Source organism: Sceloporus undulatus, chromosome 2 (assembly GCF_019175285.1).
Source record: "Sceloporus undulatus isolate JIND9_A2432 ecotype Alabama chromosome 2, SceUnd_v1.1, whole genome shotgun sequence".
NCBI classification, from domain to species: domain Eukaryota; kingdom Metazoa; phylum Chordata; class Lepidosauria; order Squamata; family Phrynosomatidae; genus Sceloporus; species Sceloporus undulatus.
Window position 1 is genome coordinate 158,422,591 of NC_056523.1, and position 23,801 is coordinate 158,446,391.

At 43.1% G+C, this 23,801-nt stretch overlaps 1 protein-coding gene across 4 annotated transcripts in view; it reads right to left on the reverse strand.

Annotated features, from left to right (window-relative positions):
* DGKA (diacylglycerol kinase alpha) overlaps positions 1–23,801 on the reverse strand; it is a 75,348-nt gene that overhangs the window by 6,885 nt on the left and 44,662 nt on the right. For 3 of the 4 annotated variants that reach the window (XM_042449494.1, XM_042449493.1, XM_042449495.1), the window contains exons 9-24: positions 22,770–22,887; positions 18,906–18,994; positions 17,627–17,746; positions 16,143–16,241; positions 15,307–15,399; positions 13,235–13,308; positions 12,680–12,754; positions 12,010–12,095; positions 10,744–10,833; positions 9,528–9,688; positions 8,653–8,717; positions 8,233–8,323; positions 7,412–7,610; positions 7,034–7,154; positions 4,415–4,475; positions 2,902–4,077 (exon numbers count right to left, since the gene is read on the reverse strand). In XM_042449494.1, the coding sequence (XP_042305428.1) occupies positions 3,979–4,077; positions 4,415–4,475; positions 7,034–7,154; positions 7,412–7,610; positions 8,233–8,323; positions 8,653–8,717; positions 9,528–9,688; positions 10,744–10,833; positions 12,010–12,095; positions 12,680–12,754; positions 13,235–13,308; positions 15,307–15,399; positions 16,143–16,241; positions 17,627–17,746; positions 18,906–18,994; positions 22,770–22,887 (1,641 nt within the window). In that variant the 3' untranslated portion in view covers positions 2,902–3,978. Of the gene's footprint in view, positions 1–2,901; positions 4,078–4,414; positions 4,476–7,033; positions 7,155–7,411; positions 7,611–8,232; positions 8,324–8,652; positions 8,718–9,527; positions 9,689–10,743; positions 10,834–12,009; positions 12,096–12,679; positions 12,755–13,234; positions 13,309–15,306; positions 15,400–16,142; positions 16,242–17,626; positions 17,747–18,905; positions 18,995–22,769; positions 22,888–23,801 lie in introns of those variants that run through there. The other variant, XR_006101941.1, reaches the window with a different exon arrangement.

The following is a 23,801-nucleotide window of genomic DNA, read 5'->3' on the forward strand; positions in this document are numbered from 1 at the left end:
GGACAAGTTAGAAACATTTTAAAGGTTTGGGGTTGAAAACCAGGGAAAGTTGGGGTTTAGGATTACAACTCCCAGCATTCCACATCTGGCTGGAAGTATTCTGAGTGTTATAATCCAAATAATAATAATAATAATAACTTCCCCTGGTTCTGAAAATTTGTAAAAGAATGGTTGCATATACTCTACTTGCTCTTCAACAATACTCTCTATCCCAACAAGGGCACTCTCTCTTAGGAGTGAAATTGACAAGAGGGATATGAACCTACTAGTGAACTCATCCTCTTTCATCACAGTATTTAGGACATAGCTTCATTTAGGAATCTGGAAAAATATGGCAGATGCATTTGATATTCTCTAAATGCTGCTTTTGTAATTGCTACCACCTTTCCCCTCTCTATATTACACTGATACACCCCCAAGATGTTGATGGACTGCAATTCCCATTTATACCTATGCCAGCTAGGATTAGCAGGAGATACATTCCAACAGCATCTGGAAGGCTACATATTCCCTACCTCTCATTTATACAGTTAAGAAGCTTTGTTTTATGGATCATACCTAGCAGTGAGATCATTGCCATATCCCACAATGCTACAATTGTTCAAACATAGACTGAAGGTCAAGAATGTACAGTACAATGAATCTGAGACCAACTCAGGGATACAGATATTTACTGCCTCGGGTGGTGGTGGTTGTGTGCCTTCAAGTCATTTGTGAGTTATGGCAACACTAAGGTGAATTTATCACGGTGCTTTCTTGGCAAGTTTCTTCAGAGGGGGTTTGCCATTGCCATCCTCAGGCTGAGTGTGATTTGCCCAAGTTCGACCAATGGGTTTCCATGGTTGAGCTGGGATTCGAACCCTGGTCTCCAGAGTCATAGTCCAATGCTCAAACCACTACTCCACTGCCTGAGGTTGCCCTTAAGTTATTTCTGCTATGCTGTCCTCTTGCAAGCAGCAGCAGGAGGGAACAACACAATATTCTTCTTAAAAGTAGAAAAGGTGGGTAGACAAGGAACCTACACTGACACTGCTATGAAATACTTAAATACTCCATCATAACCACAAGTAGTAGGAACTGTGTTGCACTCTAGGGGCTCATTCACATTACAAAAAAAATCGGTTTTGAAACCGATTCAATCACGTGAAGTTCCTACTCACCCCGAATCTCACACAAGCGAATCCGGGGCTTGCACACCCGTTCCGTGTTAAATGGCCCCTAACGCGGGTCTTTTGAAATCGGCGCAAATGCCATTTCTTTTTAAAAACCCCGGGTCCTGGGAATGAGAACTTGGCCTCGATCACGATCGAGGCAAATTGAGGGAGGGATTTAGGTCAGAGGGTGGGCAAAGGGCAAGGCATTTCCTCCCCTCATCGGAGGGGAGGGGGAGGAGGAAAGAGCCCTGGGCAGAAGGGCTGCTGCTAGGCAAGGAGCAGGCAGGGCTCCTGGCGCCGGGAGGAAGGAAGGATGCTCTCCTCCTCCTCCTCTTCCTCCTCCTCCTGCTCTCCTGCTGGCCCCTGCTCCCTCCGGGGCCATTCAAGGCCGCCTCTCTTGCTGGGGGACTTGGCCAACCCCAGGAGGGCACATTGCATGCCCACGGAGGCAGCCACTTCCAGCCTGGAGCCTGGCACCCAGAGAGGGGCTCCCCTGAGAGCCAGCCTGGCAGCCAGGGGATGGCGGGAGGAGGAGGAGGAGGGTCGCTGGCCAGGCAGCAGCAGGCCTCCAGCAGCTGAAGCAGGGAGAGAGATTCCTCTCTCTCTGTGTGTGTGTGTGTGTGTGTGTCAGAGGGAAAAGGGGGGGTCTACTTCCCGCTCCCGCAGCCTCCCCATTGCTTTTCTCCCTCATGATCCCAAGGCTGGAAGGGATCCCCAAGGGACATCCAGTCCAACCCCCATTCAAAGCAACACCCCCCCCCTTTTCAAGCAGCCTCTTTTGACCATTTATGCGCATTTTTTGACCATTTATGCGCATTTTTTGGGGGGGTGACATGTCTGTGTGCTTGCTTGTGCTTTATTTCCTCTTGCTCCTGGATTATTTATTTATTATTATTATTATTATTATTGTTACTGTTATATGCGGATGCTACAGTCAGAATGCCTGCACTGCATTTCCCCTTTATTCCCAATTGATTCCATGGGTTAGAGCATTCCCGCCCCTCATCGGAGGGGAGAGAGAGGAGGAAAGAGCCCAAAGGGTGGATGCTAAGGGTGACAGGTGGCAAAAGGGGAGGCTGGGCTGCATAGGGCTGGGGGTGGGAGGGAGATGGAGAAAGTGATGGAGGAGGAGGAAGAGGAGGATTGCCAAGGCTGGGGGATGTAGGGAAATGAATGCAGCAGAAGCATTTATGCGCATTTTTTGACCATTTATGCGCATTTTTTGGGGGGTGACATGTCTGTGTGCTTGCTATTTCCTCTTGCTCCTGGATTATTATTATTATTATTATTATTATTATTATTATTATTATTAATGCGCTGCATTTCCCATTTATTCCCAATTGATTCCATGAGGTCACTCTCTCTCAGCCTCAGTGGAAGGCAATGGCAAAGTGTAAGCAGGAGGAAAGGGGTCAGTTCAGCAGAGGGGGGAAGCTACAATGTTGCAAAAGACCTCACTTACAATCAGTGTTACATTTTTAAACAATTTTTTGGAGCAAAGGGAAAGCTACAAATGTTGCTTTTAAAAGCATAAAAAAATGCATGACAATTCCATCCTTTGCCTGGGACAGGGGCAGATCTGACTCAAATGCCCACAGGTTTATAAAAAATTAACCCTGTGCCTGGCTCTTTAAAAAAAGGGAGGAGGAGGAGGACACTTTCCGATGCCCTGCAAAACGTCACCATGACAATCGCTTGATTGACAGCGGCCACCTCGCCGGCAGAGATAGAATGCATTCGATTTCTGTCAAAATGCATTCGATTTCAATTTGTAGTGGGCACTTGCTAACGGAGCAATTCGGGGGAGGGGCATCCGGATCATCCCAGTTCCCTCCATGTCTTTTACCCCAGTATGAATGGGGCCTAGATTTGCACCTTAATTGCAATGAACTGGTTCGGGACCCCATGCTTTAGTGCAGATTCTGCTGCAAGTTAGATATGTAGATACATTCTCAGTAAGGAAAAGGTACAAACCATTGGCCTAGTCCTACTATAATGTATGTGTCCTACAGAGAATAGTTGAAGATTGCTTTTGTGTGTACATATACACTTGTATGTGTGCATACAGGAACACACAGAAACCACATACTTTCCTGCTAATAGGATGTCTCATCTTTGAAGTATTGTGGCCAACATGGAGCAAGACCTTAAACCCAGGAAGCTTGCAGCCCAGGCTCCCTACCTACTGACATCTCTGCCTCCAAATCAACTACCACAGAAGGAAAGGAAAGCATCCAAGCCCAACCCTTTATTACTATGCTGAGGCACTTCTGATAATCATTAAGTGGAGGAATGTGGAATGGTGTTGTAATAAATAAAAGGGAAAGAGTGAGATCTTGAGGATGAGAGCTGGTGTGACCACAGTCTTTCAGTAAGTACCTCAAGGGCATAGAGTAAAATCTACAAGGGGCAAGTGTGAGGAACATGAGCCAGCAGTTTAGGGGGGCTTTCAGTGGACAATGAAGGAGAGGTTTGGCATCCACACATTAAGAGGTTTCTAACACAGATAGACAACCTGAGTGGCATCTCCAGGTGGCAGGGCACTGCAAGACCTAAGAAGACAGATGGCCTAAGTTCTCCTACCCCAGACCAGAGAAATGGCCAGGTTGAATCTGTGCGGTAGAAGCAAAGGGTCTGATTACAGTGGTCCTTACCCTTGTCAAGTACAAGGCAACAAGAAACTGCTCCCATTCTAACTTGTTGTGAGTGTGTAGTGGAGGAGCAGTCCACCCCCAAAGTGCAGAACATCTGGGCATTTCGACAAAGGCCCCGGAGTGGCACCATCGTGGAGACAGCCGTTCCTGGACAGGCACAGAACTCCCTTTTAAGCTTCTTGTGGTCCCTTCTTGAGGCCAAAAAAACTGGAGGATCGGGGAGGTGGAGCAATGAGCATTGGGGCTTGGTTCTTGTGGGTTATCTTGATCTGAAAATGTACAGAAGAGCACGTGCCAATACATGAGGAGACTTCATATGACCATGGAGCACAGCAAACATCTATGAAACACAGCTATTGCTACTGGTTTCCTCTCTTTTTGATCAAGCTCCCGGATCAGTGGAAGAAGGTTTTGCAAACCTTTAAAAATAATAATTATAAGAACACTGTTCCCAAAAACCACCCTATCCTTAGCAATGAATACATCCTAGCTTTGGGGCCTGCCGGGTGCAACACATTAGAAGGCCTAAGATTGGCTAGTTTCAGCCTAGGGCTCCAGTAAGGAAACCCAAAGGAAACCTTAGAAATGGCCCTACTAGGAGCTTACCGTGCATGGTGCTTGCATCCATGGTTCTCCATCAATCTGCATGGGGAGATGCTTGAGGGTTCTGCAAAAGGGAGAGAAAACTAGAATGAGAGCCTGGAGAGGGTATTCATTCCACTATTTGAAGAATAAATTCAGCAAATTATGATACTTAAACAGTCAGTGGCTGTTTTAAGGACTGATTTCCTACTGGGTCTAGTTTTGGTTTAAGGACCTTCAAATATTAGTATAATTCTTCTTACAACAGCTTGTAAGACAGGTTAGGATTTCTGTCCCCATATTGTGAATGAAGATCTGAGGGATAATGGCTGGTCTAATATAACTCACTAGACGTGACTCAACTGAGCCAGCTCAGCACCTAATGATATTTCCTGAGTGGCATTCAGTTGCTATTGAGGGATATGAATTCTGCTTATGGATAGACGTACTGCCGCTGTAACCGCTCTTCCCTCAGAGCTTAGTAACAGAAGGCACCCGCAAGGAGAAGGCGAGAGGGCCGGGGTCGCCTCTGCCCTGCGGGTGCCCTCGAAGCACCCACGAGGAAAAGGAAAGAGGGTCGGGGTCGCCTCCGCCCCATGGGTGTCCTTGAAGGCACCCGCGAGGAGAAGGCAAGAGGGCCGGGGTCACCTCCTCCCCTTGCCTCCACCCCGCGGGTGCCCTCGAAGGCACCTGCGAGGAGAAGGCGAAAGGGCCGGGACTACAAACCCCCGTGGCCTTTGCGACCGGAAGTCCCGCCCCTTCTTCCCCGGTGGCCTCCCTGATTGGTTGGGAGACTGGGAAGGGGCGGGACATCCGGATGCAAAGTCCGCTGGGACTTGTAGGCAGTCATAAGTCCCGCCCCTTCCTCGCCTCCCAACTAATGAGGGAGGTCGCGGGCAGGACTTTCGCCCGGAATGGGGGTCGCAGCCCAACAAAGGTTGGGAACCGCTGGCATAGGTGTTACTGTCTCCCTTTCAGTCAGTGACCATGTATCTTCTTATCCTCATCCTTACTCTTAGTCTGAATGAAGTTCAAAATGGGAACTGTGGCCCCATTCCCCCTGTGTTATAAATTGAATCAAGAATCATCGTTCCCATTTGAATCCGCGTTCAATCCAATTTTGATCGATTTCTCTAGCTAAAATCCGAATCAGCGGTGGATAACCCGGGTTATCCTGACACCACTTTTCCAGAGTTTTTTTTTTTTTTTTTGCAGCTGCCGTGTTGGATCCGCAGCAAATTAATGGGAATGACAAGGGTGTCCGAATTGGAGGAGGAGCAATGTTCAAGGAGCTGTCGCAGGGTTGTCACCAGCTTTGTTCCTTCCTGGCATTCCCGGCGCCATTTTCCCCTGTTCACATAGCCTTTCCCCGGTGGTGTGTAAAACTTTTTTTTTTAAAAAGAAAGTTAAACAGGGTTTTTTGGAGAGGGAGGGGAAAAGAAAGGAAAGAGGAGAAGGTATATGGAGAAAGGGAGGCTGGCGAAAACTTTTTGTGTGCAGAAAGGAAAAAGAGAGAGAGAGAGAAAACCCAAAACCCTCCCTGAACGTGGCTCCTGCATCCAGCCTTGTTTCCTTTTTTGAGACAGAAAAGGGGTGGCTGGCTGCTGCATGTTGGGGTGGTTTGAAGAAGAAGGGTACCTCTGCTCAGAAGAAGACCTATGGAGGCCAGGAGCCTCCTCACTCAGGCTCTCCTCAGCTTTGTGGGGGATTACTGGGAAGGAAATGCCTTCCCCCAAATCCGTCTGAGGCAGGAATGCTGGACCTGAGGCTCTTGCTCATGAGGAGCCCCATTGGGTTGCAAGTGGGTGCCTCTTTCTGCCTTGGAAAACCCTGAGGCTCCCAACGGTAATAAAAGGGCCTTAGACTGCCTAAGCACGCCCCCCTAAAAAATTAAAGGGAGGAATGCTAAGAAATACAGCTCTCTCTCTTTTTATGTACTTATCCAACCCCTCAACCTTTTTTCTCTTCAAATTCCCCACAGAACCATCCTTCTCTCCCTCTCTTTGCAAATAATAATAATAATAATAATAATAATAATAATAATAAATATTCGAATGTGTAAAACTTTATTTTTTTTTAAAAAAAAAAAGAAGAAAAACTGGGTTTTTTGGATGGGGGAAAGAAAGGAAATAGGAGATGGGATATGGAGAAAGGGAGGATGGTGAAAACCTTTTGTGAAAAAGAGAGAGAGAAACCCCAAAACCCTGAATGTGGTTCCTGCATCCAGCCTTGTTTCCTTTTTTGAGACAGAAAAGGGGTGGCTGGCTGCTACATATTGGGGTGGTTTGTAGAAGAAGGGGGGATAAGAAGAAGGGGGGATTAGACATCACTGTGACGTCTAACCGCCTAAACGCTTGAGTGATAGCTTTAAAAAAATGATTCCAGAAAGGCAATGGGAACGCGGAACAAAAAAAAAAAAGTGTCAAAATACAACTGAGAAATATCAATGGGAACGAGGACATGGGTCAAGAAAAATCAAGTCCGTTTGCTCCCTTTTGTAATGGGAACAAAGGACCTGATTCGAATACAACTCGTAAACTTGATCCGATCCAGACTCGCAGCGATATACATCGCTTTATATGCCCAGTGGGAATGGGGCCTGTAAGAGGAAGAGAATCCCCCATTTGATGGCTGCCTACTTACCGCAGTATGATCTCTGAGCACTTGGCGAGCCGTTTGCCTGCACTCTTCAGTCCTGTGTAAATTTGCCCCATCTCAATCACACCCTCCAGGCCTACCACCTCCATCCGCCGATCACCCAGATCTGGAGGGGAATTGAAAGAAGAAAAGTTGAATATATTGGAAGTATCTCCAGCAGAGTTATTCTCCTCAGGCAGACTGTATCTGGATAGTTCAAGTGTTATTAGACATATGATCAGCCTGGCCCTTCCCACCCAGGCTGCCACTTAAAGAATCTCAGGCCATTCCTACTTTCTGTCTCAAGCTGCATTGTTCTTTTTCTTGACATCCACTGACTCACCTGAATAGCCCAACCCATCTGGTCCCTTTCTCTCAGCTCACCTTGTACACAGTTTTTCAGGGTTTCAGCATCAGTGATGACCTGGGGCTGTGCTGCTCCACCTGCTGTGCTTCGTGCTGCTGCCTCTCCCAAAGGTCTTTTGGTCTCACCCCAGAGGTTGGAGCCACCATGCATGCTGGGAATGTTGAGCATGGCTACTCCAGAAAGTGCTCCACTGAGGTCAATGGGCTGTCCGCAGCACTTAGTGAGGAATATGTGTGGGAAAAGAAGTTGAGTGATCAGGTAACTGGCTGTTGAAATAATAAAATCTCTACAGCCCTGAGAAGTTGTTCAAGGCCCAGAGCTCCAGTTCTGCCCAACATAGGACTGGTTGGACAGAGGACGCATTATGAAGCTCCAGGGGAGAGGTGAGGAACTTGTATCCCTCCAAATATCATTGGCCAGCTACTACCACTGCCAGCTAGAATGGGCAATGGTCCAGATAATGGGGGTTGGAGTCCCAACAACAACTGGTGGGCCACAAGCTCCCCGGCTGTGCTATAGGAAGTAAGATGCAAGGGTGACATTAAAGAAAAAAGTAAGGGTGTCCAAACCCACCTGGGCTGCTACCATATTGGGAAGCCATAATTACAATTTTGCAAAGGTTGAGGTAGCTTGTTGCTATCCATTGGCTTGAGAAAGGCATGTTGCACATGCTCCAAGATAAGGTATCTTACAAGGGGCTGGACCTGGTCATGACATCCACTGTTGCTAAAATGAATCTATCTATAGCAGCAGTCACTGCACAGAACAGAGGAAACAAGCTTCCATCAATCCTGATCACAAGCTGCTCATATGAAGGGACGCAAAGAAGATAGCTCACCTCCACAGACAGACACTCCTTGAGCTTTTTGCATGTAGCAAAGATAGTCTCAGAGGTGGCAAATTCAAAATACCAGAGCTTGTTCTTCATCCTGTTCAGGAAAAAGGCAGTACCAAAAACAATAAGCTGCCCAATCTACCAGCTTAAAAACCCAGTCCCTCTGACTCCATGGGGTACCACCTCCTCCCTATAGGTCCAGATGCTTCACCAGTCAAATGGTGGCCACCATACATGCTTCTAGAGGGAGGATAATGCAGTGATGCTACAGAGGCAAGGGACTTTCAGAATCAGAGATTTCTGTACACTTAGATCTTAAATGTGACAGAGAAGGCTGGATTCTGAGCAGCAAAACAAACTTTGAAGAAGATGCTGGTGAGACACCAGCACACAGGTCAGTGGCTTCTGCCATTTTGTACTAACCTGCTATTGAACTTCTCTGGATATTTCTCCCTCATGACATGGAATCGGTGGGCAATGGAGGCATCCTGGAAAAAGGAGTGATGATAGAAAATCAAAATGTATCAGGGGCTTCACAAAGATGAGAAGCTGACTGAGCAGCCAGGGCAAAAATGGGATGGAAGGGTGTGTCCCACGCAGCTCCCACAGGACAACCCTCTAACGTCCTCTCTATCCTTCCATTCTTCAACTCCCCAGTTCTCAAACTCTCCAGTACCCTACACATCTTTTTTATTGCAACTGCCCTCCATTCTCCCTTTCCCTATACACTAGCTCCCCCAACCCAGTATCCTCCAGATATATTGGTCTACAACCTCCATCATCTCTGGACAGAAATTACAGGAGTTGTAGTCCAATACATGAGAAGAGTGTTGCAAAAAAAAAAAAAAAAAAAAAAAAAAAAAAAAAAAAAAAAAAAAAAAAAAAAAAAAAAAAAAAAAAAAAAAAGGGGGGGTAATCTTTATATCTAGTTGTTGTTGTTGTGTGCCTTTGTGTCATTTCCAACTTATGACAACTTAACCTATCATAGGGGTTTCTTGAAAAGATTTGTTCACAATGAATTTGCATTTGCCTTCCTCTGAGTTTGAGAGAGTGTGACTTGGCCAGAATCACCCAATGGGCTTCCATTGCTTAGCAGGAATTCAAACTTTGGTCTATAACATCTAGGTTTAGCTACTTAAAACATCTGTTTCACTCTGTGATCTTCAGTACAGTAAAATACTATCAAGTGCACAAACTTCACTGGTCTTGTTTCTCACCAATATATACAGTGGGGAGACAGACATGAACAATAAGACTTATTTTTGACATTTGTATTCCCTTTCCCTCTCCATACTTACTACACCAATGGAGAAATAGTTGTTGATAATCTCATAAGGAACAGGATCACCTTTCTCATCAGGATTGTCAGGCATCACCTGCACTGACCAGCGGTCCATTTGCAGCACGCTGCTTGCCTCAATATCTTTCAGTATTTTCACTAGATTCTCACCATCATAACCTAAGCAGAAAGAGATACATCAGATAGAAAGCATGAAAAAGGACATGGGTCTATCACTGATTTTTTGAGGAAAGCGGGGGGGGGGGGGAGGAGGGAAGCAGGAGCCCAATCTGACCTTTTCAGACACTCAAAATGTTACTTTTTGGGACACTAACTCCTAGACTCCACTAGCAAGCATGGCCACTAGAAACTGTTGTCCAAAAACAGCTAACTCTTCCAGGCTCTATATTTCTGGCCATAGACTCTTCCACCTTGACTACCTCCATCTTGACCAAGAATCATCAAGAAGAAACTGACATACATAGCCATGCAGCTCAGGCTACTTCTTCCATATTTTCCTTCTCATTTATTACAGGCTAAATTCCCATGTGCGTGCGTGCATGTGTGCAGGCACGCGTATATATATATATATATATATATAAAACATTGCTACTAGTTAAGAACAAGATTAAGGCACAATAGAAAGCACTTACGTTACACAATCAGACTGTCAGAAAGTTTTTAAAAATGAAGGCAGCTTTCTTAGATACATGTTACTATGCTTTTATTTCTTCACTTTGTATCTCATCCTTTCCCCAAGAAGCTCAGAAAAATATCCTCCTCACAACAGTCTTCTGAGGCAATGTATGTGGGTGAATAATCCTTCTGGCTGAGTGGCAATGTGAGGCCAGATTCTCCAAACACAGGTCCACCATCTACCTATGGCCTCATGTTAGACTTGACAGGTTATTAGTAAATGAGCTACGTACTGGTACTTTGAGCTCAAAATTGGAGAAGCTGATTTCTTTTTTAAAGGGACCCACAGCACATGGCTCATACTTAAAGGCTAAAACCTCAGCAAAGAATCCAAGTGAATCAGTTAAACTGACATCAGGTCACTTTCCATGCTGTCATTAAATGAATTCACTGGCCATAGTCAGAAAAAAGTGTCTGTCTAAACAGTCTTCGATAAGACAAGCAAGGGAAAAAACACTCAGTGGACAAACTGGATGGAGTCGGAGTGTCCAGAAGGAGGAGAGAGGCTGAACTAGAGCAGAGTATTGGGACTTACTCACCTCCTCCCCAACGAAGGCAGCGGGCCAGATCATTGCCAGTTCCCAGAGGCAGCACAGCCACTGGGGGCCGACTTGGTAGGTTGGCTTTATCTGAAAAGAAAAGGAGCAAAAACAATCTGTGCATAACTTGCTAATTTGTATACCAGATCTTGATTTACCTTACAACAGAGTCAGGAACCCTTTTTCACCTCAAGGGCTGAATAGGTTCTGGGCAAGCACATCAGGGATAGCATGCAAGACATACAAGGGGTAGAGATAGAGAAGCGTATCCTAAAGTGAGCTAAACAACCCCTAATGTGATTGCCCCCACCCCATCCACTTTCACACACAGCCCTTCTCCCCATATTGCACACTACAATGTAGCTTTAAAATTCCTCCACTGGTGACAATGAAGATTTGTTCAAAGCAGGGATCAGCAAATTTCTGGGATTAGGAGGCTGCAGTGATTTCCATCCAAAGTACTTGTGGAGGATTGCACATTCCTAAGACATTTTTTAAATTAAAAAATCACACACACACCGCCCATGCCTTATGGAAGTGTGAGAAGCAATTTGCCATGTTCTGGGATATTTCATATTGGGGAGAAAAAGCTTTTCCTGGCCTTAAAATGTGCTAGGGAAAACATGGGAAGAAATTGCACCTCATAACTTCTAGAAGGTGTTTGGAGCACATTCTGAGGCATTTTAAAAAATGGGATCCCTAGGGGCCACATGCAGCCTGTGGAATGTAGTTTCCCTATCCCTGGTTTACAGTCTCACTGCAATCAGGAAAGGGCAATTTTTTCAAAGGGGGTTGCAGCACTTGGGATAGGAAGGCTAGCCATTACCCACCACTATCACCCTAATGCCCCCTATGTTGCAGTTACTCTTATTCTTTTTTTTTGAGAGTAAGGAAAGATAATTTGTTATTTGAAAGGAAGCTGGCAGGCCAGATGGGAACCTCCTGTGAGCCAGTTATGACCTGAAGGTTGGAGAGTTTCCAACCTTGCAGTACAACAGAAATCTGTTTTGAGTATTTAAAAAAGAAATAAAAAAAGTCACATTTTCACATCTTTAAAATGTTAGCTGACTATAAAGTACTGTGGAAAACAGATACATTACCAGCCCTTTCAAGTGATTCTGGTGATTTAATGCTAAAACTGAGCTTGTGAATTGGCTTTCTATCATGACAAGGGAAATGTAAGCCTATGAAATCTCAAAAGCCCTACCAGCCTTGTGAGTTGGGAGATGATATAGAAATACCTTAAATAAAAAGTAAAATAAATACCAATGGCATCCAAGATCCAGCCCACAGTGCCATCACCACCACAAACTAGGATACGGAAATCTGGTACATCTCGGAAAAAATTCAGCCTGGGGCAAAATACAGACATATACACACCAAACAGTTTAGCACCCAATTCTAGAGATGTCTCTTAGACCTAAATCACAGTCACCCTACTACAGTGGGCCTTTCAAATTCACTGGGGTTAGGGGTGCCCGTGAAAGTAGAAAAACTGTAAATAAAAACCCACTGTTACCTCTCTAGGAATCTCTAGGTCTTCCAGCACAACTCTTATGGCCAACACCAGGTGGAAGCTGACCATAAAATCTCTCTGGAAGGCCTACAAATGCTTTAAAAAGTGTTTTCTCTAGGAATCTCTAGGTCCTCCAACATGACTCTATAATCAACTTCTGGCAGAGTCCTGCTGGAGGAGAGATTCCTAGAGAACACATAATCAAATCCACAAATAATCAAATCTGGAAAAGTCAAAACCATGAGTGCGGAGAGCCAACTGTATAGTCATATAATTTCTCCAGGTCTAGTGGTACCCTCCCATACCCAGTTCTCCTTGGCATATTCCTTTAATCCTTAAAGCATACAGAAAGACATAAAACACAGAAAGTGTTCAATTGATAAACATGGTAGACATATGTCACAGTTCAAATGAGCTCACCCAGGACCAGGGCCACCCTTCAATAAGTTGTAGACCTGCCGTGGATTGAGGAGATACTGAAATTTACGCAGCACTCTGCCGATGAGATAAGACAAAAATGGACAATTAGAAACCAGCAAAAATTCTAACAGGCTAATAGGCTCTACCAGAACACCAACCAAAACACCATTTGGAAAGGACTCCAGATGAGCAAATCCCTTAATAGACTTGGAGATCAGACCTCGGACCCCAAGCCCTTCCAATTGGCTCTCAGCAGCCCTACCAAAAGTTACTCTTAATGTGGCAGAAGGATTGCCCACCAATAAAAAGAAAGAAGTTTTCTACGCCAACAGAAAGATTCGAAACTTAGATTTCTTATATTGTACAATGCCTGATTCATTCAACTAATGAAATGTCTCAAAAAAGAAAAAAAGATTTTTAATAAGCCTTGTAACTGTTGCCTTGTTCAAGCCCTCCAAAAGCAAACCTGGTGTTGACGGTAGGACATAGGTCCATGAAGAATGCATACTTTTAGCCTCCCCACCCATACTGATACAGACCCTAATCCCCTCTCACCTCTCTCCCTGTTTCCCACCACTCTTGGGATTGACAAAGACAAGCAAGGGGTGAGTGTCAGGCACGGGGATGATCTGTGGAAAGAGGGATGGAAACAAGAAAAAGTTTGGAAATACAGCTTGGTGAATGGCCAAATTCAGTTGCAACTGCTGTGGCAAGCAAATAGCAGTAGGGTTCAGCAATGAGGCATGAGTGGAGAAACAGGTGTATATGTTTGGCAGGAATTCTACAACAGGAATTGGAATCCCTGAGCACTCAACTCCACTGTTTCTCTTCCCTGTGAGTCTTTTTTTTCAAACAGATCTATGGACCTCAAGACACATCTGACAACTCTAAACATCACCATGGGCATGTATGCAAGACAAAGCATAAACCAGATTTAACAGTCAGGGTTTTACTTCCATTCTCTAATCTCCACCACTCTTGGGAATATTAATTCTGCAAACTTCTAGGGATTCTTAACTGTCATTTTGCAGCATCTCTCATGAAACATGTGTTCGCAGGGGTCCTCAGTGGAATCAACCAGAAAAACAAGTTTAATGACATGAGGCAATGGAACCCTCTGATCCAACATATCTGCTAAGGATATGGCTAAGGGTTTTCTTTGCTGCTCCTAAATCACCGGAGCATTTACTCACTCTGGAGCACTTCAAACCAGTAGGAAAAGCCTCCTTTTCAAAGGCAAAGACATATGTGAGCGAGGTCATTGGCAGAGTGCCAAATCAGATATGACATGCAAGTAAGAATGAAACTCTACTCCCCAAGTAGATTTTTTAACAAAAAAATAAAATAAAATAAAAAACAAAAGCAGCCTCTAACAGCTGCTGATATAAACAAAGTGCAAACAGGTTGAGTATCCTTTACCTGAAAATCTGAATCCAAAATGCTCCAAAATCCAAATCTTTTTTCATAGGTGGCTGAGATAATGACAGCTGTTCTTTCTGATGGTTCAGTGTACTTTGTTTCATGCACAACATGATTTAAAGTATTATATAAAATTACCTTCAGGCTAGGAATGTATGGTGTATATGAAACATAAATGAATTTCATATTTAGATTCGTGTCCCATCTCCAAGATATCATTATATTTATGCAAATATTCCAAAATTTGAAAACATCCAAAATTCAAAACACTTCTGGTCTCAAGCATTTCAGATATGAGACACTCAGTTTGTAGGAGAAGGACCTGATAAGTCCAGTTTTCTGCTACCTTGCATCCTGTAGATATGCTGGACTAAGGTCCATCACCATCTGCCAGCAATTATTACATTGGCTGAGAATGATGGGAGTTGTCTGGAGGGCATCTGGTAAGGCAGTGATGGGGAATGTAGGGGGAGGGGAAGGCTGGTTCAACCCCTTCACCTCTGGTAATTTTTTTAGCATTAAAATTGATTCATCCAAAGTTGTTCTCCATCCATGGTGAGACAGAAGGCAGAAAAGTATGAAAAACCTTTCCCTCTGCAGGTGAAAAAGAAGTTATTGGAAAGGGAGGCTGATGGCAAAAACAGATAGAAAAGGCTAAGCAGTCTTTCTCCATATTTCCTCTGCTTAAACTCTCAAACACAAAAGTCTATTTTTATTCTTGCTTTGTTTTTAAAAAGGCAGTTGACTGTGTGCAACCTCTAGTTTCATTCAGCTCAAGCAGGCAAGCTGTAGCTCAAAATTTAACAGCTTTTCAAATCTAGAGTGAAGGAGTTTCAATATGCAAGGATTAAATTATTATGTCTCTAAATTGCAGGTAAAACCTATGGCAACTGAATATTCTGTTCTAGTATATTTCTATTAACAGCTCTCACATGTGGTGGAAATAGTGAATGAAACACAGGAAGACATTCAAAGGTTTTTCCACTTTTTATATGGAAAAACAATCTGAGAACAAGGAAAACTTTTACCCATTGTTTGACCTTTCTTCCTTTGCTAACAGGTTGGGTGACTAAGTGCTAATCAGGGTACCAGAGCACAGAAACATAATTTTGGGGCTACAATTCCTAGAAACTTTCCAATCAGCATTGCTATAGGAAGAGGGAGGCAAGAGGTTGGTAGCAACACTCTCCTCTTTCTCCCACACTTACCCGCAATGCCTGCCCCTCAGGGGTGGTAAACGGCTGAGCTGGCTCTTCTGAAGGTGTCCCACACAGTCCATTCTTTTGGCTGTTCTGACGCTCCTGGAACACCAAAGGGACAAGAATCAGTTGGTAGAAGAAGAACCTGCATATCGTCTTGCTTTGAGGGAAAGCTCCAAAGTTCATAACATGGAAGTTACATTTTTGGACTGCAACTCCCCAAAACCATTGGCTTCACTAGCTAAGCGATTCTAGGAACTACTATCCCCCCCCCCCCAAAAAAAAGTAACAGTCCTAAGCTATAGATTCAAATGCTTGAGGCAGGTCCTGAAACAGAAGGCCCACTCTTTTTGTGGCTCCATTTCCAGAACCTCTTTCCCCTTGGGGGGAACTTGTGCATCCTCTGGTACTGACACACATGCCTGTCGTCAAAGTAAATGCCCCATCTATGTTTCAGGTGGCCAGACTCAGCTCTGAGCCCTCATCTGGTTAGTTGATTAAAAAATAGTTCAGCATTTTATTGTATTACATAACTGATCTCTGTTTTTGATAAAGATGAACTTCTGCTAAAAGATGTGAAAAAAAAGACTTTGTGACTGACAATGTTCAATCTGTTAGTTTATGATTGACACTGGAGCCAGTTAATGTTGCTCGACCTCAAAAAAACCCAAGGTTTTTCTTGATCCTTAGGAAAAAAGGTCTGTGTGTCTCAAACTGCACAGTGTATATAATCTCAGTAGTAGTTCAAGGTTTTTCCCCCTGAACTACAGCTTAGACAGCTGTAGCTCAAGAAAACTTTCCATGTTCAGTTTATTCATTTTGGCAAATTAAACCCTTGCTCTCACCAGCACAACAGGATAGATTGCTGAGGGTGGCAGGATATGGTCTCTGAGGATCCCACAATCACAGGCTGTAGGCATGAGAGGCAGACACTCATCATGGATCTAGGGAGAACAGTGAGGGATTGGCATGTTTCTCAGAGCTCTTCCACTACCAGGTTGGACCCATCACAAGCAGGAGGAGAGTGCAGAGGCACCACCTCTTCCCTTCCCCGCCTCTGGCACACCAATTTAGGATCATTGTTTGTGACCTTGCCCTCTGTGCCATGAAGTAAGGCAAAGATATGCATCGTTTGCAACTGATAATGTTAAATGTTGGGCTACAACCACTAGATTTAACATTTCACTCAATAGCAATTTTAAAAACTGGCAGCTACTTATCAAGTTACATTCTCTGTTCTCTTTCTTATATTAGATATTTAAATGTCCTGATAGTTTCCTCAGCCTCATCATCTCCAACTATTTTTAGACTAAAACTTCCATTAACTCCCACCAGCATGACCAAGGGTCAGGAAAGTTGGGAATTGTGAACAAAAAATCTAGAGGTCACCACATTTGGGAAAGGTCCTGTAGTTATCTTCCAAATCAGCAATAATCCTAGCAGCCGGTCCAGAATGCTGCAGCCAGAATGCTGACCAGGGCCACTTACATGGCACATATATGTCCCTTGTTTTAAAAAGCTTCAATGGATCCCAGTTCATTTCCAAGCACAATTCAACATGATGGTTATAGTTTTTTGTGGGTTTTTTGGGCTATGTGGCCATGTTCTAGAAGAGTTTCTTCCTGACGTTTTACCAGCATCTGTGGCTGGCATCTTAGATGCCAGCCACAGATGCTGGCGAAACGTCAGGAAGAAACTCTCCTAGAACATGGCCACATAGCCCAAAAAAACTATGGATGCCGGCCATGAAAGCCTTCGACTTCATGCTGGTTATAACTTGTAAAGCCCTATACAGCTTAGGTCCAGACTATTTGAAAGATTGTATCTCCCCATATGAATTTGACAGAGCTTTAAGGTGTTCAGGGGAAGGCTTTCTCTCAGTATCGCCACTATCACAGGCTTGCTTGTTGAGGACGCCAGAGAGACCTTTCTCAATGGCAGATTCCACCCTCTGTACCTCCCTCCTGAGAGAAGCTAGGCTGGCCAGGGGCTACATCCCTATTTTTCTTTCACTGGCAGGCAGAAATGTTTCTCTTCAAGCAGATTTATAATATGTAACTGGACTGAGGGAGGCTTCTTATTGGTGCTTTTGCTTTTGTATGTTTTTATATTTTTGACTTAGTATGTTTTTATGATTTTATATTTTAACTTGTTATCTTAATGTGATGTTTTTAATTGTGCCTTTAAAACTGTATTGTTTATTAAAGTATCTATTGTGAATTGCCTTAGGTCCAATTTGGGAGAAAGGTGGCATACAAAATTAAATAAATAAATAAACCTTATCCATGGTAAAGTCAACATCCAAAATTTTGTGAATGTCTGAGATTACCTTCTGATGGCACCAGGCACAGTGCATGCCTGTCAAGCTCTGAAAACTCTTGATCTTCTTTTGACACCGGTCACATTTATTACCATCACAACCACCTCTTACCCAGACATGAGCTTGTGCCTGTAGGAGAGAAAGTGAGGAAACGTTAAAGTGGTGGTAGGTATTATGCTGCCTCAGCAGAAGAAGAACCTAGAAATTCTTGCGCTCTACCCCAGAGTCCTAGAAAGATGTAAGATTAGAGGGTTAAAGTTTCCCACACTACATTAAACACACAGCATTCAGATTAAGATTTTAATTTTTTTACACTAAAGAAAGTATGCATAATCCCAGTCTAGATCAAAACCATCATAGGTGAGTGGAAGAGGTTTAAACTTTTGTACACAAATCTGGTTTTTATTTCAAAATGTCCCTTCACAATTAAGGGACTTCAAAAAAAGGGGGGTGGAAGCCTAAACTGAACCAACAGAGGAATTTTTTTTTCTTCTTTTTAAAACTCTCTCCAGGATGGAGATTAAAATTTAATTCTAAAATTAAAAACAAAACAAAACAAAACAAAGCCCAAAACAGATGGGGGCAAAGGTTTAAATCTCCCCATCTACTCAGGATAGTTCTCATCCAAATGAGGGCTATGTGCACTTTCTTTAGTGTTAAAAAGATAGGAATCTTAAACTGCATGCTACATATAATGCAGCATGTAATTTTGGCCTGAAGTGTTAGAACATGAACAAAATAATGGGATCCAGGACACTTGGGAACACTGCCCAGGACTTCCACAATACATCTTCTCCAAGACTTTCCATGCTGTTTTTTAACAGTTAAGAGAAGAAATACTGTATAACAAACTCTATTAAGAAGCAGGAACTGAGGTGTCAGAATTGGCCTGGTACTCACTGTTAACTAAGATCCCAGAACTGAAGGGCAGGTACTCACTATGGCCAGGAAGGTAAGAAACAGTTAAGAGACGTGAAGAAGTAATGGCTAGAGATGAAAAAGTTGACAACTCTAGTTCTACTTTCTGGGGCAAGGAAGAGATAGACTGTGCAACCAACGCTTATTACAAGAACAGGGGGTGAAGCGATTAGTGGTAGAGTTCATGAAGAGAACTGGAGGAGTACAAGAGATAGTTTGTTCTCTGACTTTACTGAATCAAAGAAAACTGACGTGGGAATGAAAGGAGCAGAGATGAGGTTGCCCACCACAACCCCTGGATAATAAAAACAGGTAGACAGAAGACTGTCTTATGGATACAGTCAGCTTTTCCTTTTACCACGTTACTTACACTGGTATCACGGCGACTCTTGGCATAGGTGCTAATACAGCTTGGCGGGGCCTTTCGGGCACAACGCTCATGCACTGTGTACTTGCAGACTGTGGGCACAAAGATGAAAAGGAGAGATTCATTTACCATGCCGGGCAACAAGGAGTGAATACACATTTTCAGGTGCAAGCAGCTCTCCCTCCTTGCATCATCACCAATGGATTCCATGCACTTATCTAGCCTCTTTGCCCCTCCCCATAGTGCTTCTATCCTTATGCTTTGGCCAGCATGTTGTTGTTGTAGTTGTTGTTGTGTGCCTGCAAGTTATTTCTGACTTATGGCAACCCTAAGGCAACCCTATCATGAAGTTTTCTGGGGCTCAGAGTGTGTGACCCAGCCAGGGTCACCCAGTGGGTTTTCATGACCGAGTGAGAAATTGAACCCTGATCGCCAGAGTCATAGTCCAATGCTCAAACTACTACTGGTCAGCTTATAGTACATACTAATTTCTGTCCCTTCAGTTAGACAGAACACAAAGCGTGTATAGAAGAGAGGTCATTTCCCCCCCAAATATTCCAAAAGTAACAACTTTAGGCTAAAATGTACAATTATTGATTACCAAAAAATCATCTGGCATTGTCTAAGTTGATGATGATGATTTTGCTTATGAACAAAACAAAAGTTTTTCTGGTGGCACATACACTCTAAATTTGTTCACATCACATTTTCCCATGAAAAATGTACCGAATACAGCAATTTTCCCTCCACAGCCAAAGTCTGTCAACTACTTTTAAACTTGCAAAGAAATATCCTGGATACCAATATAACCTGAAATATCTAGCTTTGTTAGAATTGGCTCATAAATGTGCAATCTAAGAAGAGAAAAACAGAAATCCAAAGGGCATGTTTGGACAGAACCCAAAGAAGACAACAAATCGGTTTAAAACCTTACTACATTCTTCATTTTAGTTCCATTGGGGAATATACCAAATTTGGTGACACTGTGATCAAGAACATGGAACTATACAGTATAACACACACACTAAATCACAAGTATAAATTATTTAATTTGAAAGGCTGTGCACCTTTGTGGTATTTTGGCCCACCATAATAGAAGGATTGCCCAATTCATTCCACTCAAGAAATTTCACTTTTTCTCTTACATATAATAAATACGTGAATAAAGAGTTAAAATCAACTGGCAGACTAAAATTCAAAATATTAAAAAAAGTAAAGTGACTTTAAGAATTTAAGAATTAAAGACATTTAAGTATTAAGGATATTAAGAATTAAGAACTGTGAGAAATAGGAAAGAGACTGCTTGTCTGTGAGAGTGGGAAGTTCAAGATCAGTCTGTTGTTGCCAAACGGGAGGCTAATGAAGTTTGCTGTTTTTGAAACTGTAGTTGTGGATGGCTGAACACTCAAAGTTATAAATAATATTGCTATTTATGTTAACTTTTAGAGAAATAGAGGAGAATTGCCAGAAAGTCTGGAAAGACAAGTAACTTTGTAGGATGCTTATGAGTTCATCATGGAGGGAAGCGTTAGCCCAGAAATATCCAATTAGGGAATCAGATGACATTTTGTTGGAAAGGGGGTTGTATCCAGATGGCATGTATAAGCAAGATCAAGAAAAAGAAACTGAATGATCAACCTGATAATGCAGTTTTGTAGATGGAAGATGATGGGACTGATATTTGTGAAAGCAACCCAAGAAAATCTGTTGAGATAAGAAGAGTCAATACTGGATGGCAGAGCCAGAGAAATGTGTAGATAGTAAGAGGACTGGACATGAGCTTGAAGGAAGAGAAACTCTAAAAAGAGACAGTTTGGTGACATGGAACACCCTAACCAGTGAGAAAATGGAAACAGAGACTCAGATTACAGATGGTATTAAATTTAAAGAGAGGGACGCTTTTATGTTAACGCTTTTATGTTAAGGGATGCATTTATGTTAACGGTGTAGCAATGCTACCGGAAGCTGCTTTTTCATTCCTCCAGTTACTATTTGAATTGTTACAGGAATGTGGAAAAACAGTTTGACAGGAGATCATGCCTGGATGTGTACTAACAAATTTCCATACTGTAGTCTGTGATACGGAAAAGGTATCATTTATACAAAGCCAAGTGGGTCTGCCTTTCTTGGAAAACAACCAGTACTCAATCTTTCTCCATCTGAGTTTGTGCTCAATGAGTTACATCTGTTCTAATAAAACAAACATTTGAATAAATTAATCTTGTTCACAAATAAAGTACTAAACTTGACTTTTACACAGAATTCTGGATTTGGGCTAGCAGTAAGCCCCCATCCCCACTCCATGCTATAAGCCATGCAATCTATGCGGCAGTCGCTTTGATAAAAAAAATACTAACCACTTTAGAAGTTTCTAATACAGCCAGGAAAGTCTATGTCAGGGAGCAATTGCTATTTTCATCATGCTGGAGCAAGTGTAGCGCAGTGCAATTCTGCACCATTCAGATAAACATGGAGTCCTAAGACTATTCATTAAGATTCTACAAGGTTCTGTTCCCAGCCAATGTTACCCTGTATTATGCCATGAGGGGGCGACACTAGCTCAGGAACTAGAAGTATTGATTTTTTTTTCTGTGTGACCTTGAGTGGTATGAAGACATGAGTTAAGCCAGATACTAGAAAGTTTCTTTTTAAAAACAAGTTACACTTATATCTCTAAAACCTAAACGTATTTATAGCTGCAGTTTTTGCAATGTAACCCTTTCTTTCACGATTTCTCAAAGAAACATAAGTTATTTTTAATTTCTGTTTAAAAACTTGAATGCTATGAAATGCCAGCCTGTAATACAAAACACACACTCCTCCTGTCCACCTTGTTGTCACATCAGCACCAGCATCAGAGAATGAGATAGCATTAGAGCCAGCAGGAGCCAGCACCTGAACCATGGGGCACTCCTCCTCTACCATTTATTGAAGTCACTCCCCCAGAACTATGTAAATAATTAAAAATTAGTTATACCGCAAAAGGAGTGACATTATCACTTGTTAAAATGACCATTATAAAGAAATGTATATTGTAAGATATTGGGCAAACACATAAATGATCAGTAATTTAGTTATTTGAAACTAGTTGCAGCAGGCCCTCCATATCTGCAAGGATTCAGTTCCAGGACCCTCCACAGATGTCAAAGAACACAGATAGTGGCACCCCACATTATTCAACAGCGTTCACCACAATTTAATAATATAGGGCGCGATTGTCTGCATGTGGTTGAATTCATGGATGGGAAGTCTGCGCATTGCGAGGTCTCGCTGCACTTTCAAGCATAGCTATAGTTGTGTCAAAAGGAGTCCCTAGATGTAATATCCGTCCACATTCTAGGTATTATAAACCAAGGGGAATTTTCACATTTGGGTCTTGAGATCCTTGTTAATAAAAAGTAACTTAATGAGAACAGATGCTACAAGATGCTTTGAGTGTTGTGCCTCTTTTTTCCAATGTAATGAATGATATATAATTCCAATGTCTTATATACCAGACTGGGGGGATGGGGCTACCTTTGGCCCTTCAGAGGATTTGGTTGATAGCTCTCAAAACACCTATCTAAGCATCTGCACCTCCTAGATGTTAGATGAAGGAACAGAGAAAGAGGTACAAAGCAACAGGGGGTCAGTGTAATATAAGAAACTCTAAAGTATCTCAGAAGATCCTTCCAAAGAAGGTGGTGATTGAAAGAAAACAACTGCTCCTCCCCCCCCCCCCCATTTCTTCATTTATAAATGCAGAATTCCCAAAGCCTCTTGTTAATTTTAAGGCTGGATGTATACTTTGCCAGCAGAAAAAAAGGGAAATACAGATGGCCTGTTGCTCTCCCCATTTGCATCCCAAGGACAGAGTGATTCACTCACAAGTGCAGCGCAGCCCCTGCTTGCGTAGCCCCAGCAGCAGTGTCTCACACACATTGCAGTAAACTGGGCGGTTAAAGTGCTTCAGGCGCCAGAGGTGCTGCCCATCATCCTTCATGGTCTGAGGTAAGGGAGAAAAACAGGAGTCAAGACAACGTTGCCTGGGAGAGATAGGTTTGGTGTCTGGAGGGAGCGAAAGATATTGGACCTCTTGAACAAGAGAGGGCCTCGGTGAGTCACAATTCTGCAGAAAGGTTGCCCATGCCCTAGAAATAATAATCTCATAACATTTAACTTAAAACCATTCATGTAAGACACCACATCTTTAGCTCCTTAGGATAAGACGTGAAAGGAAACATTTATTCAAGCTCCTCAGAATGGAGAAGCTGAAACACTTGCTTTCCCCTAGAGTGATATAAATGCTATGGAGAAAAGTGCACCATAGAAATGAACTGCATTACTTTACAGCTGCATTTAGGGGCAATATGTTAGTCTGGCCTTGACAAAATCACTTTCCAAACAGAGCAAGCATTTGGAAGCATTACTTTGGGGAGGATGACAACTCATAGGATTCAAGGAACTGCAATCTCAAAAGTAATTTTCCAAAGCACTTCAAAACCCTCTATTCAGTTTTATGACAGTGCCTCCTGCTGCTGAGGTGGTGGGGCAGGTGTTGGGAGGGCAGGCTGTGTACAACCCAACAGTACAGTCTTGCCTATGGAAAGCTGCCATGGTGGTGTTAGTAGTGGCAGCAGCAAGTGTCAGGGCCCAAAATGGGACATTATGGTCACAGGGCAAAGCATTTCCCATGGGATTTTGAATATGGAGGGGATACATCCTCCTAATCCCACTTAGGAATGACATCGGCCTGCTAGTGTAGCTAGTTTCCCTCTTCACTGATTTTAGGATCATGGAATTGAAAATAATGACCTGCTAAGATGTGACATGCAGCTGGGATGAGAAACCACTACACAGTCACTTTTTATCCTGGTCAGCAGAGTTTGGATGTGATGGTGATAGTTCACCCTGAGCTTC